Source organism: Gossypium raimondii, chromosome 3 (genome assembly GCF_025698545.1).
Source record: "Gossypium raimondii isolate GPD5lz chromosome 3, ASM2569854v1, whole genome shotgun sequence".
Classification (NCBI taxonomy): domain Eukaryota; kingdom Viridiplantae; phylum Streptophyta; class Magnoliopsida; order Malvales; family Malvaceae; genus Gossypium; species Gossypium raimondii.
Window position 1 is genome coordinate 12,222,147 of NC_068567.1, and position 15,385 is coordinate 12,237,531.

The window sequence follows — 15,385 nt, forward strand, 5'->3', positions numbered from 1 at the left end:
TAGATGCAAAATGAAGGCTCCCGGAGCAATGAGTTCAACAAATGGTGATGCTTTCATACCAGAAACTAGTTTTGATGTAGAGCTTTACCAACCAGAACTAGGCATGGTTCCATGTGTTAGCGAGCCTGGTCATATGCCACACGAACCTGATTCTCTGGGTGCTACTAATGCAATGAAAGGTAAAATATTTGAACTTCTGATAAAGTTGGATGAATCAAAAGCTGAGCGGGAAAGCCTTGTAAAGAAAATGGAGCAGATGGAGTGCTACTATGAAGCTCTTGTTCAGGAGCTTGAGGAAAACCAAAGACAGATGCTGGAAGAATTGCAAAGTCTCAGAAGTGAGCATTCTTTTTGCTTGTATAGGGTGCAGTCCACTAAGTCTGAGATGGAGAGTATGCTCCTAGATATGAATGAGGAGATCTTGAGATTTTCAGAAGAAAAGCAAAATTTGGAATCTCTAAGCAAGGAACTGGAAAGAAGGGCTATTATTGCGGAAGCAGCACTCAAAAGGGCACGTCTTAATTATTCAATCGCGGTGGGTCAGTTGCAAAAGGATCTTATGCTGCTTTCTTCCCAGGTTATGTCTGTGTTTGAGAGAAATGAGAATTTCATCAGGAAAGCTTTTGTAGGTTCTTCACGATCAAACTCCCTAGAACACTTGGAGATGATGCAGAGTCATGGACTGGATTCAGAAGAATATCAATCCACCAAGCCCTTGCATTGTCAAAATCAGGATTTAGGGGTCAATAAACAACAGTTGGGTGGAGATATTCTTTTAGAGGACTTGAAAAGATCCCTCCATTTGCAGGAAAGCCTTTATCAGAAGGTTGAAGAAGAAGTCTATGAAATGCATTGCCAAAATGTATACTTGGATCTGTTTTCAAAGACTCTACAAGAAACTTTGCTTGAAGCAAGTGCTGATATTAAACCTATTAAAGAGAGGATAGATGAGCTTGCACGACAGTTGGAACTGTCAGTTGAGTACAAGGAGTTATTAATGCAAAAGCTTGAAACAGCTATGAATGATGTTCATTCCCTTAATGAGTACAAGGCTACTTGCATTGCCAAGTATAATGACATTGTTCTGCAAAAACAAACTTTGGAAGCAAATGTAGAAAATGTCACCCATGAAAATCATCTTCTCTCTGAGAAGATAACTGACTTGGAGTCCCTCTTGATGGAATACAAATGTTACAAGAGCAAATATGATGCCTGTGTCTTGGAGAAAACAAAGTTGGATAATTTATTGGAGGAAACCAGGAAACATGGTAATCTTCAAAATAATAACTCTTCTTTGCAGGAGGAGTTGAGAATGATCAAAACTGAGTTTGATGAATTGGTTGTTGTGAAGAAAAATTTGCAGAATACGGTTGACTTTCTGCGAAACAGGTTACTGAAGTTATTATCATCCTATGGCAAGTTTTTTGATGATCTGTTCCTCTCAAGTTGCTTGGTTGATCAGGATATCGAGTCCAAGGGCTTGACATCTGTCATGATGCGGTTAGAAGAGGTCCAGGATATCATGCATGAAAAATTTCTTCATCTCTTAGAGGAAAAGAAAGATCTGAAGGGCGAACGAGATAAGGCTCAGATGTCTCTAAGTGTGGTAGAATCAGACATGGTGCTAATGAAGCGGAAGTTTGACCATGATATAGAATTCATGGTTGAGAAAATAGATTTATCCAATGTAGTGGTACAAAAGTTTCAGTCAGAAATTGAAGTTGTTGCTGAAAAGCTCAAGGTTAGCTCTGAAGTTGAAGAAACCTACGCACAACAGCAGAGAGATCTTTTATCTGATCTTGACCATTTTGAAGCTGAGCTGCAAGAGCTTACTTCTAAGAACTGGGAGATTGCTGAAGAAATCTTGGTGTTAAAGTCAGTCAGTGAAGAACTTGGAAGTAGTAAGTTGAAAGTGGCTGAACTTATGGAAGAAAACAAAGTGTTGGTGCAATGTTTACAGGATAAATATGAGGAATCATCCGAACTTGCTTTAGAGATTAATGGTTTGAAAGAAAGTTTGCATTCTTTGCATGATGAGCTGCAAGCTGAAAGAAGCTCCAAAGAAAAATTGGAGAGTATGGTTACAGATCTTACTTCCCAAATGAATGAGAAGTTCCATCAGTTGTTTCGCTTTCATCAGCAGAAATCTGAACTGGTCCATCTCAGGCAAATGTTATCAGATCTAGAATATGAGAAATCTAGAGTTTGCAGTCTTTTGCAACAGTGTGAGGAATGCCTCAACAATGCTCGTGAAGAATCTTCAACTATTACTTTTCTGGAATCTCAGTTGTCCATAGCTGCGGACGTTAGCCTCATTTTCTTAAGAACTCAGTATGAAACATGGACCACTGACCTTGTTTGTCAACTTTCCATTTATAAAAAGCAACTTGTAGATCTTCAAAAGAAGCATCTTGATGTTGAGGGCGCGCTCAATGGTTGTCTTGCTCGTGAAGCACATTACATTGAAGAAAATGGAAGATTATCAGTGATTCTTGATACCCTGAGGTCCGATTTAGAAGCTGCAATGGGTGAAAATGGGTTACTTCTCACTAAAAGTAGCTCTGTATTAGCTCAGCTTGAGGACTACAAAACGAGGCTAGAAAAAACTGAGTTTGATTACTGTGAGGATAAAAATCAGCTTGCTCTTGAAGTCAAAAGGCTGAAGCAACTACTATCCAGTTCCCAAGAAGAGATTGTTAATCTGATGATAACTAAGGAAGAACTGGAACTTAATGTCTTAGTACTAAATGCTAAACTGGATGAACAGAGCACTCAGATAAACTTACTGGAAGGGCATAAGGATGAAGTGCTGCTACTGCAGAATCAGTGTAATGAACTTTGTCAAAGGCTTTCTAAACAGATTTTGAAGACTGAAGAGTTCAAAAACTTTTCCATTCATTTGAAGGAGCTCAAAGATAAGGCAAATGCGGACTCCACCCAGGTTCGAGAGAAGAGGGAATCTGAAGCACCACCAACTGCTATGCAAGAGTCCTTAAGAATTGCATTCATCAAAGAGAAGTATGAAACAAGGTTGCAGGAACTAAAGCACCAGTTGGCTGTCTCCAAAAAGCATAGGGAGGAAATGCTATGGAAATTACAAGATGCCATTGATGATATTGACAATAGAAAGAAATCTGAAGCTTCTTATATAAAGATAAATGCAGAGCTGGGAATTAAGATCTTGGAATTGGAGGCCGAGTTACAATCATTGATTTCAGACAAGCGTGAAAAAATGAGGGCTTATGACCTGATGAAGGCTGAATTGGATTGCTCAATGATAAGCCTTGAGTGCTGTAAGGAAGAAAAACAGAAACTTGAAGCTTCTTTGCTAGAACGCAATGAAGAAAAATCAAAAATCTTGATTGAACTTGGCATTCTAAAAGAACTGCTTGAGACCTCCACATCAACTATGAATGTTCAGATGGAAAGAAATGACAAACTAAAAGATGGTTGTGTTTCTGATAACCTGGTCATCGATAATGCTCCAGCTAGGGACATAGATCATAAATATCTGGACCAATATACCTCAGCAAATTCCAAAGAAGCAGGACGTCCATGTTTTGTTCTCATTAACGAAGGTGACTGTGCAAGTGTGCTCACCAATTTGCAACCTGAGCAGGTAACTTAAATTTTCTTGGAATAACTGTTTTTGAAGGAACTATAATAATAAAGTTGATGTAGTATATGAAACTCAACTTACTACAGATGCATGTTTGCTTATTTTCCTTTGTAAGTGAGAACCGAAAATGCATTTGATTGTAAGAATAAATATTGAAAGGCAATTTCATTATAGATCACTTAAATGCTATCTATTCTGTATGACTATTGACATAATTGTATACCACTCTCCATTCTTATGCTCTTGATTGCATCTGCTGTGAAGACTTGTTTTGGATAATATATATACCACTCATGATGGGTTAAAGAGTTGTATAGAATCACAATTGAAGTAAAGAGAGAAACAACAAGGAAACATATAGATATGTGCATGGACCATTGCTTTTTAAGAAACAACTTTGTCCATTTCCTTTAGATAGAATATGAATCAAGTGCATTCTGAACATGTTCACATTACAATTTAGTTTTCTTAGTAATTTGACCTTGTTAGATTTCCATGCAATTTGTGAGTTATCATGTTAAATTGAAAAACAAAGTATTAGCTGAATCTGTTACATGTTCCATCCATGTCATTATTGGTAACATGCTGAAAGCTGGACTCCACTTAATGCCTTTTGAAATCAGTCCTTAACCTTCCATCAAGTTCTTTTTGCTTCATGATAGGAGGTTTTCCAAACGTAATCTTTGAGATATTTAGTTCAAAATCAAGCAGGGATAGCTTTGACATAAACATAATCTAGTTCTTGGCAGCTGTGTTGCATCTTCAAATTAAGTGTTAATATTACGGTCTGCCTTACTGTTCTTTTGTACCGGACTGCTAAGTGGTTAGTTTATGCTAAGTGCATAGTTTTAAAAATTGGATCGGTAGTCAAACTGGTCAGACCACTGGTTCTTGGTTAGACCGGTTCGACTGCCAATCCGGTTTTAATTAAATAAAATATTAAAAAATCATAAAAATAAAAACTAAAAAAGAAATTATTTAAAAAATTATAAAATTGGTTCAACTGGTTCCAAGTAGTTCGTTCAAAAGCCAGTTCAACCTTTTTGTCCAAACTAGTAGACCGGCTGGTCTGGTCCGGTTCAATAACCTTGGCTAACTGGTAAAATCATTTATTTCAAACTTATCCTGTTCCTTTAGCAAGAATCTTGGTTGAAGATTTCTTTGAAGTAAATCTAGTTTCTATTATCCTTCCTCTACTGTGTAAGTCCTTTCTATTTACATATAGAAATTTAGTTGTTATGATGATTTACTTAATATTTATTAGGATACTCTTGTATCTAGTGGTGTAAATGGAGTTGAAAGTCTTGCACTGGTCAACCAAGAGAACTTCAACGATTGTTTTAAAGACCAAAATTTTGTTGGAACATTTTTAAATATTTATAGTGTTCCAATAACTATAAATGAATAGGTGTAATTAATCAAGAGATTATACTATTTGATTTTTTAAAAAGAATTATAACTATTTAAATAATATTATTTGAATAGTTATAATATTAAATGAATAATTATGTGTTTATTTTAAAGATATTATTATTCAAAGACACCTATTGATGAAAGATGTCTCTATGAAGAGACATGAAAATTCCTATTAATAGAAGTGATATTTCATTTGGAAAACACACCAACAAATTCTAATATTGTTTCTTTCCTTCATTTTCTAATATTATTAGATTATTCTATAAAGTATTACTGTAGAAATCTTTTGTAAAAATTGAGTTTTTGTTATACATTGCTCAATGCGTAGTAGACTATTCTCGTCAGTGCAAAACACAAATAGTCATTGCCTTCATTGTATCCTTGAGGTTAATTTGCTTGGAACTCATTTGCACACCGAAGATAGGTGGGGGTTAATATAACCTTAAAGATAATGGCTTGATACACGCTTTGGAGCCTTGTCTTATTTATTCTTTTTTGTTTGAGTTTTGTTCGTGTGTTCGAGATTTTTCTCACCAGAGATTTAAACTAACAATTTTAAGGTTATATTATTCATGTGACAACCACAACACATGAAAGTGGAACACTAAAGGAGTTGGCTTCCAACTTTGTCAAACTTGATCGGTTTGATGGTGGTAATTTTTGACGATGACAAAAAAAGATGCACTTCTTATTATCAACTTTGAAGATTGCTTATGTTTTGGATACTCCAAGACCTGAAGAGAATGAAAACGAATCTATTGTTGCAACTCGAGAAAGTCAAAAATGGGACAATGCTGACTACATGTGCATGTGCCACATATTGAATGGTTTATCTGATGGTTTGTTCGACACCTACCAAAACGAGGTCACCGCTAAAGAATTATGGGATAAATTGGAGACAAGATACATGACCGAAGATGTTATAAGTAAGAAATTTCTCGTCAGTCGTTTCAATAATTATCAAATGGTTGATGGTCATTCTGTAATGAAACAATTTCGTGATATTGAAAAGATGCTGAATCAATTCAAGAAATATGATATGAAAATGGATGAAATGATTGTTGTATACTTCATAATAGACAAACTTCCTCCATTTTGGAAAGACTTTAAAAGAAGTCTAAAACATAAGAAAGAGAAAATATCTTTTGAGGCTTTGGCAAATCATCTTCGTATTAAAGAAGAATATCGAAAACAAGATCAAAACTAAATTCTGAAAATGCCAAAGTGCATGTTACGGAGGAAGTACAGACTACTAAACTATTCAAGAGAAAGTTCAAACAGATTGATAGAGCACCTAAGTTAAAAAAAAGGAACAAAAGGGCTCATGCTATCATTGTGGAAAACCGAGACATTTCAAGAATGAATGTCAATTTTTAAAGAAGAAATTATCTTCTAAGGCTGATAATAACGAAAAGTTCGTTGTAATAATATCTGAAATTAATATGGCACAAGATGATAATACATGGTGGATTGATATCGGAGATAAAAGCATGTTCACAAAGTTCACACAATGTGAAAATGACAATGTCTTGTACATGAGAAATTCTTCCACCGCGGCAATCAAAGGCAAAGTGTTTGTTGAACTACAATTCACTTCTGGAAAAGTTTTAACCTTAAATGATGTATATTATGTACCAGAAGTTAGGAAGAATTTAGTGTCTGGAAGCCTGTTGAATAAGTTTGGTTTCAAACTTGTTTTTGAGGCAGATAAGTTTATTTTGTCTAAGAGAGGAATTTTTGTGGGGAAAGGGTATATGTATGAGAGTATGTTCAAACTCAATATTATTAATAAGAATAAAAATACTATTTCTGCTTATATGGTTGAATATTTTTGTTTGTGGCATTATAGATTAGGTCATTTAAATTATAGAAAATTGAATGACATGTATAAGTTAGATTTAATCCTATTTTTAATAATAATATTGAAAAATGCAATACATGTATGTTGACTAAAATTACAAGAAACTCTTTCCCTAAGGTTAAAAGGAAAACAAAATTGCTTGATTTGATACATATTGATTTATGTGACATGCATAATCTCCTACATTAGGTGGAAAGAAATATTATTACTTTTATTGATGATTGTTCTAGATATTATTTAGATATATTTATTGCATTCAAAGGAGGAAGCGCTTGATAAATTTAAAGTTTATAACTCTGAAGTTGAACTTCAGTGTGGATCATTTATCAAGTGCTTAAGATCGGATAGAGGTGGAGAATACTATAATCCAAATTATTTTGAATCCACTAGAATTGTCCATCAAGTTTTAGCCCCTTACACACCACATCAAAATAGTGTAGCTGAAAGGAAAAAATAGTCTTGACTGAAATGGTAAATTCAATGTTATCATATTCAGGTCTTGGACAATGTTTTTGGGGAGAAGTTGTTTTAACAGCTTGTCATATATTGAATAGAGTTCTTAATAAGGAAACTAAAATAACCCCCTATGAACAATGGAAGAAAAGGAAACCAAACCTTAATTATTTGAAGGTTTGGGGTTGTAGAGTTATTATCAAAGTTTCAACACCTAAAAGTCAAAAGTTAGGTGAAAGAGGAATTGAATGCATATTTATAGGATATGCACATAATAGCAAGGCATATAGGTTCATGGTAATTAAACCAAATGATTCAATTTCAATTAATACTGTTATTGAATCAAGAGATGCTGTTTTTGATGAAAATAGATTTAATTCTATATCAAGACAATTACAACCACAAAAATTGATTCATTCTTCAAATGAGAATGATATTACATTGGAACAAATTGATAATAATGATGAATCTTGTCAAGAATTAAGAAGAAGTAAGAGGATTAAAAAGTCAAAGATTTTGGACCAGTTTTCATTATGTTTCTTGTAGAAGGAAAGGGTGAAAGTATATGCAATAATATACCTTATTGTTATAATACAGAATCTGATTCTATTACATTTGAAGATGCAATGAAATCTCAAGACTTTGCTTTTTGGAAAGAAGTAATAAATGATGAGATGGATTCAATAATGAGAAATCAAATTTGGATCTTAGTTGATCTTCCATCGGGTTCCAAACCAATAGGTTGTAAATGGATCTTCAAAAAGAAAATGAAGGTCGATGGAACCATTGATAAATTTAAAGCAAGGATGGTAGCCAAAAGTTTTACACAAAAATAATGTATTGATTACTTTGATACCTATGCTTCAGTAGCAAGAATTGCTACAATTAAACTCTTAATATCACTTATCTTTATATATAATTTGGTTGTTCATCAAATGGATGTTAAAACTGCATTTTTAATTGGTGAATTGGAAGAGGAAGTGTACATGGAACAACCGGAAGGATTTGTTGTTCCAAGAGAAGAGCATAAGGTATGTAAGATTGTTAAATCTTTATATGGACTTAAACAAGCACCAAAACAATGACACCAAAAGTTTGACAATGTTGTTTTAGCTAATGACTATAAAATAAATGAATCCGATAAGTGCATATATAGCAAATTTGAAAATGAAAAAGGTGTCATAATTTGCTTATATGTAGATGACATGCTCATTTTTGGCATGGATTTGGAACAAATAAAAAATACAAAGAAATTATTGTCAAAGAAATTTGCTATGAAGGATATGGGTGTAGCAGATGTTATTCTTGGGATTAAAATAACCCAAGATGAAAGCACTATAGCTTTATCACAATCACATTACATTGAAAATGTGCTTAAAAAGTTGGATCTTTTCAATTGTATACCAACATCTACACCCATGAATCCTCAAATAAAATTAGTATCTAATGCTGGTAGGAAAATTGATCAATTGAAATATGCAAGTCTAATTGGTTGTCTTATGTACATAATGACTTGTACAAGACCAGATATTATTGGAAAATTGAGTAGGTACACAAGTAATCCAAGTAGTTTGCATTGGCAAGCTTTGAATAGAGTACTTAGGTACTTAAAGAAAACTATTAACTATGGATTGTGTTATAATGGATATGCTCTAGTTTTAGAAGGGTATTCGGATGCTAGTTGGATTACAAGTTTGGAAGATCATGCATTTACTAATGAATGGATCTTCATTCTTGGTGGAGGAGCCATTTCTTGGGGTTTCAAGAAACAAACATGTATTACTGATTCCACCATGGTAGCAGAATTTATTGCATTAGTCGTTGCATCTAAAGAAGCAGAATGGTTAAGAGATTTACTTTATGATGTAACTTTATGGCCTAAGCCAATTTTACCTATTTCTATCCGTTGTGATAGTGAGGCTACTCTAGCAAAAGCATATAGCCAAGCATATAATGGAAAGTCTAGACACATTGGATTAAGACATAGTTATGTCCGAAAATTAATCTTTGATGGAGTGATCACTATTAATTATGTGAGGTCAAGTGAAAAGTTGGCGGATCTTTTGACAAAAAGTCTTGCTAAAAAGACCTCAAAAGGGATGAGACTCAAGCCCATTAATTAGAGTTACCCATGATGGAAACTCAACTCAACGCTTGGTATAACGTTAAGTCTTGAGTTCAATGAGACAAAGTACATTATTAGTATGTGACTATTAGCACTATAAATAAATCTAACCTAAGATTAAAGTGCTAGGTACCTGTAATGATAAGGGAAAGATGAGTAATGTATGCTTAATGGACTCATAACATAAATATGTTAGAGTGTTATAATTACGAGAACACTCTTGATGGGATCTACCTATGTGAGTGGAAGTGTGGCCGCTTTTAGGAGCTCAAGGGCTTGGCTCTGACAGCACTCATGAAAAGAGGACACAGACACATGGCCGTAATAGTGTCCCTAGATACTATGCATTGACCGATGTTGAAATCATTATGTGAGATGTGTTCGGTTAATCAAATGAAATAGTTGGTTCAAAGCTTAGTCTACCATGCAATTTCGATTAACTTTAACATATATTCACTAAGTGAAGGTTCAATCGTAAGATACCTTCATTTATGCAAATTGATTTCTAAGAATATTAAAATCTAAAATATTTTGAAAATGGGGGGAGATTGTTGGAACATTTTTAAATATTTATAGTTTTCAATAACTATAAATAAATGGGTGTAATTAATCAAAAGATTATATTATTTGATTTTTGAAAAGAATTATAACTATTCAAATAATATTAAAATAGTTATAATATTAAATAAATAATTATGTGTTTATTTTAAAAACATTATTATTCGAAAGTCACCTATTGATGAAAGATGTCTCTATGAAGAGACATGAAAATTCCTATAAATAAGAATGGGATTTCATTTGGAAAATACACCAATAAATTCTAATATTCTTTCTTTCCTTCCTAATTTTCTAATATTATTAGATTATTCTTTAAAGTATTACTGCAGAAATCCTTTGTAGAAATTGAGTTTTTGTTATACATTGCTCAGTGCGTAGTGGACTATTCTCGTCAGTACAAAATGCAAATAGTCATTGGCTTCATTGTATCCTCGAGGTTAATTTGCTTGGAACTCATTTGCACACCCAAGATAGGTGGGGGCGAATTTAACCTTAAAGATAGTGGCTTAATACACGTCTTGGAGCCTTGTTTTATTTCTTCTTTTTTTGTTCGAGTTCCGTTCGTGTGTTTGAGATTTTCCTCACCAGCGATTTAAACTAACAAGTTTCAGATCTAGCATGGACCACTTAAATAGTGTGGTATGGACCACCCAAAATAAATTGCAATTTCTTCATAACTTGTTGAGGATGAGGGAATGATATGTGCTTTCATCATTTAACTTCATTACAATTTTGGCATAAAATTGAATACTCAATAATGGTGATTGGTATACTTTCCTTTTGTGCTTGTAGCTGGAAAGGATGAAAAATGAGAATATGGTTCTTTCAGAAGATGTTCATCATTCCAATCCCAAGTTTCAAGGCTTAGAGCTAAAGCTCATGCAGTTACATAAGGTGAATCGATATCGTCCTCTTAGTTCTATCAAGTTTTGATAAAAGTTCTTCAACCAGGCTCTCAATTTTCTGCCTTCACACAGGTGAATGAAGAACTGGGAAACATATTCCCTTTCTTTAATGAATATTCAGAAAGTGGAAATGCATTAGAAAGGGTACTTGCATTGGAGCTCGAGCTTGTCGAGGCATTGCAAACTAAAAAGAAATCAAGCAATCTCTTTCAGAGGTATGTTATGTTCGAGAAAAGAACACTAGTCTGCTTTTCTGATTCCTTCCCAAAACTGACAATATTTTGATTAAGTCTCTCACTTGTGTGAATCTTGTGCTCAAGGGAGACAATTTGATTTTGCCCAAGGGCTTGTATAGCTTAGCCAAAGGGTTTTGGCCAAGCTTTACCTGATATACCAGTAATTTGGGTGCAATAATCAAACCAATAATTGGTTCCTAGTTACTTGTCTATCTTGAGGATGAATCTTCATACAAATTTCAATTGCCTGTTCTTTCTAGAAAAAAAATTGATAACCATTTGCTGCTATTTATGATGCAGCTAATGCTAAAAGGAAACCTTGTCTGGGACAGATCTCATAGGCATTCACACAGTAGATCTTCTCGTAGATGGAATTCACACAAAATTATTAACCTTCTTTCATTGTTGTTCTCATCTCCTTTACTACTTTGATTTTTCTTTTTGAGCCTTATTGAGTCATGATATGCCCAACAATTTAGTGCTAAAAATCCAAACTTCATTATTAGTTGCTGTCCTGGAAAAGGGTCAAGAGTAGTACCGACTCTAGCTAAGCAATAGAAAAAATTGAAGAACTAAACGTGATATTCTCTTGTGGTCCAGCTCTTCCTTGAAACAGCACAATGATGAGGAAGAAGTGATCAAAAGTTTCAGGGACATCAATGAACTAATCAAGGAGATGTTGGAGATGAATGGAAGATATGGTTGTAGAAGGTTGATTAATATTTGGAGAAATAAAACAAAGAAAATGATAAAGAATATAATAGAAAAGAGAAATAAAATTTGTATGGAAGAGAAAAAAAATTCTTTCTAATAAACTTTTTATTTCAATCGCACAATTAATTCTTCATCACATACAACTCTTTATATAGGAGTTGTAAGTGACTATTCATCTATATCACTAAATGCTAGGAGTTGTGACTATTCATTTACATAACTTAAATACTATAGGAGTTGTGACTATTCATGCATGTGTGTAACTTTTCATCTTCAAGTCTCTTCGAATTATTAACTCTTCATATTCAAGTGTTTTCACATTCGTAAATTTTCATAATTTATTTTGTGCAAGATTAATTTAATTATGTGCCAACAATGCCTCCCTTAAATTAAACTCTCTTCGAACTCCCAACCTTTCAACATTTTTCTTGAAGACTATTCCACTAAGTGGCTTTGTGAAGATATCAGCCATCTGATCTTCCGTCTTGCAATATTCAACTTGAACATCACCATTATTCACTAGTTCCCTCAAGAAGTGATACCGAATGCGAATGTGTTTTGTCCTTCCATGAAGAACTGGATCTTTTGTGACTGAAATAGTAGAACTATTGTCACAAAACAAAATCGTTGACTTGCTCTGCTTCTGCGTAAGACTCTTCAAAATTCCACGTAGCCAAATCAATTGACATCCTGCATAAGATGCAGCAATATATTCAGCTTCTGTAGTCGAAAGCGCCACAACTGATTGTTTCTTTGAGCTCAATGAAACTGCACCACTACCAAGGTGGAAAACATAACCAGAATTGCTTCTACTATCATCAATGTTTCCTGCTAAATCACTATTCGTATAACCAATGAGATCAACTAATGTATTAGCTTTATAGAAAATTCCATAATCAATGGTTCCCTTCACATATCTTAATATTCTCTTGGCAGCCTCCCAGTGATTGGAGTAAGGTTTCTCCATGAATCTACTCACCAAGCTAACAACATACACGATGTTAGGCCTTGTTGAAGTCAGACACATCAACTTTTCAACCAAACTTCTAAATTTGGTGGAATTGACAAGCTTTCCTTCACCCTCTTTAGATAACTTCAGACCTGTAATGCATGGAGTAGAGACTGGATTCGCATTTTCCATCTTGAACCTTTTTAGAACTTCCTTTGAGTAGCTATCTTGTGAAATAAAAATTCCTTTCCTCGATTGATGAACTTCAATGCCAAGAAAATGATGAAGTTCTCCCAAATCTGTCATCTTAAATTCTGCTATCATTGAGTGCTAAAATTCTTTCAACATCTTCACATCATTTCCTGTGAAAATAAGATCATCAACGTAGAGACTTACAACCATGAATCTTCCTTGAGAATTGCCTTTGATGTAGAGAGTATGCTCATATGGACATTTCTGGAATCCACACTTCTGAAAATAAGAATCGATGCGGCTGTACCAAGCTCGGGGTGATTGCTTCAACCCCGTACAAAGCTTTCTTCAACTTGTAAAATTTTTCTTCTTTTCCTTTTTTGACAAACCCTGGTGGTTGATCAACATAGACTTCTTCTTTGAGAACACCATTCAAAAATGCAGATTTTACGTCCATTTGGAACATTTTCCAATTGTTTTGGGCAGAAGAGAAATAAGTAACCGAACTGTCTCAAGTCTTGAAACTGGAGCAAATACCTCTGTGAAATCTTCTTCTTCCTTTTGCTTGTATTCTTTTGCAACCAGTCTTGCCTTGTACTTGTTGATAGAGCCATTCGGATTCATCTTTGTCTTGTACACCCATTTGACTCCAATTGAATTTTTGTGCGGCGGCAAATCTGTAAGCTCCCATGTATCATTGTTTTCAATTGAGCAAATCTCTTCTTTCATGGCTTTCCTCCATATTTCTTCTTGATATGCATCATCAAAAGAAATTGGATCTTCTCCTGCTAAGAAGGCAAATAATACAACATCATTTTACACAACTTCATCAGTTACATCATATAACTCTTGGATGCTTTTCGTTTTTCGAATCGGGCTAGATGAAGAAGAATTTGATGAACTTGGGGAAACAGGAGGATTTCCTGCTTGAGCATCGTCTTCAGCATTCTCAATTACTGCCTCTTCTTCTTCTTCATGTTCAAAAGGAAAAATTAGAAAATTTTCCTTTTCAACTTCCATATCTTCAAACATGGAATTTTCATCAAACCGAACATCTCGGCTTATCACAATCTTCTTTGTCACCGGATTGTACAACTTGTATGCCTTACTTCTTTCACTATAGCCAATGAAAATACATTTCTCTGACTTGTCATCCAACTTGCTTCTCATTGCATCTAGAATATGAAAGTAAGCAACACTCCAAAATACTCTAAGATGACGAACACTAGGTTTTGTACCATACCACGCCTTATGTGGCATGCAATTCTCCAAGCTTCTTGTCGGCGATCTGTTGATAAGATAAACTGTACAGGAAACAGCTTCAGCCCAAAATCTTCTTGATAACCTCTTCTTCTTAAGAAGACATCTAGCCATTTCAATAATTGTTCTATTCTTTCTTTCACACACACCATTTTGCTCAGGTGTATGGCGGACTATCATTTCATGCCGGATGCCACTATCTCGGTAATATTTCTCAAATTCTTTTGAAAAATATTCACCTCCACGATCTGTCTGCAAGGTGTTAATTTTCAGCCCAGTAAAGTTCTCCACTTCTGCCTTGAAATCTTTGAATCTTTGAAAAGCCTCTGATTTTTCTTTGACACAATACACCCATAAATTTCTTGAGTAATCATCAATGAAAGAGATAAAGTAACGAATACCTCCCAAAGATGAAACTGTCATTGGACCACAAAGATCCGAGTGAATAAGTTGCAATGATCTTCTTGCTTTCCACGAGAATTGAGAAGGAAAAACAATTTTGTGTTACTTTCCAAGCTGACATGCTTCACAAACATCATCAAGCCGATTGATTTTTGGTAAACCTCTGACCATCATCTTCCTTGAAAGCATCTCCAAATTTCCATAGTTCAAATGTCCATATCTATCATGCCATAACTTTGAAACTCCTTTATGAGCACCAATAAAGCAAGACATATTTTGATTTTGAAGGGTAAGAGAGAAAAGATTATTTGATGCCACTCCAACTCTAGCAACAACCTGATTTTTCCTTGACAAATAGCAAGCCATGTCACGAAAATGAATATCATACCCCTTCTTCAAAAGATGCCCAACGCTAAGCAGATTATTTTGAAGACCAGGAACAAAATAAACTTCAGATATTTTCTCTACCGTTCCTTGCTTTGTTTTGAACTCCAACTCACCAACACCGCTAACTCTGTAAGCTTTTCCATCTCCTACTTTTACTTCTCCACAATCAGATTCAAAGAACTTCGAAAATAAATTTTTGTTACTTGTCATATGCTTGCTAGCACCACTGTCTATGTACCAGACATCATCAATCTCTCCACCATGAGACACGAGCAACAAAGTTTCTTGCTTTTGCTCTTGATTATTTT

The 15,385-nt window shown here is 34.5% G+C and overlaps 1 protein-coding gene across 1 annotated transcript; it reads left to right on the forward strand.

Moving 5' to 3' along the window:
- Positions 1-10: 10 nt before the first annotated feature.
- Positions 11-12,055, forward strand: LOC128031986 (uncharacterized). Its single transcript, XM_052628836.1, has 5 exons — positions 11-3,619; positions 10,825-10,926; positions 11,010-11,152; positions 11,774-11,884; positions 12,043-12,055. Exons 1-5 carry the CDS (start codon positions 11-13, stop codon positions 12,053-12,055), a joined length of 3,978 nt encoding a protein of 1,325 aa, XP_052484796.1.
- The last annotated feature ends 3,330 nt before the right edge of the window (positions 12,056-15,385 follow it).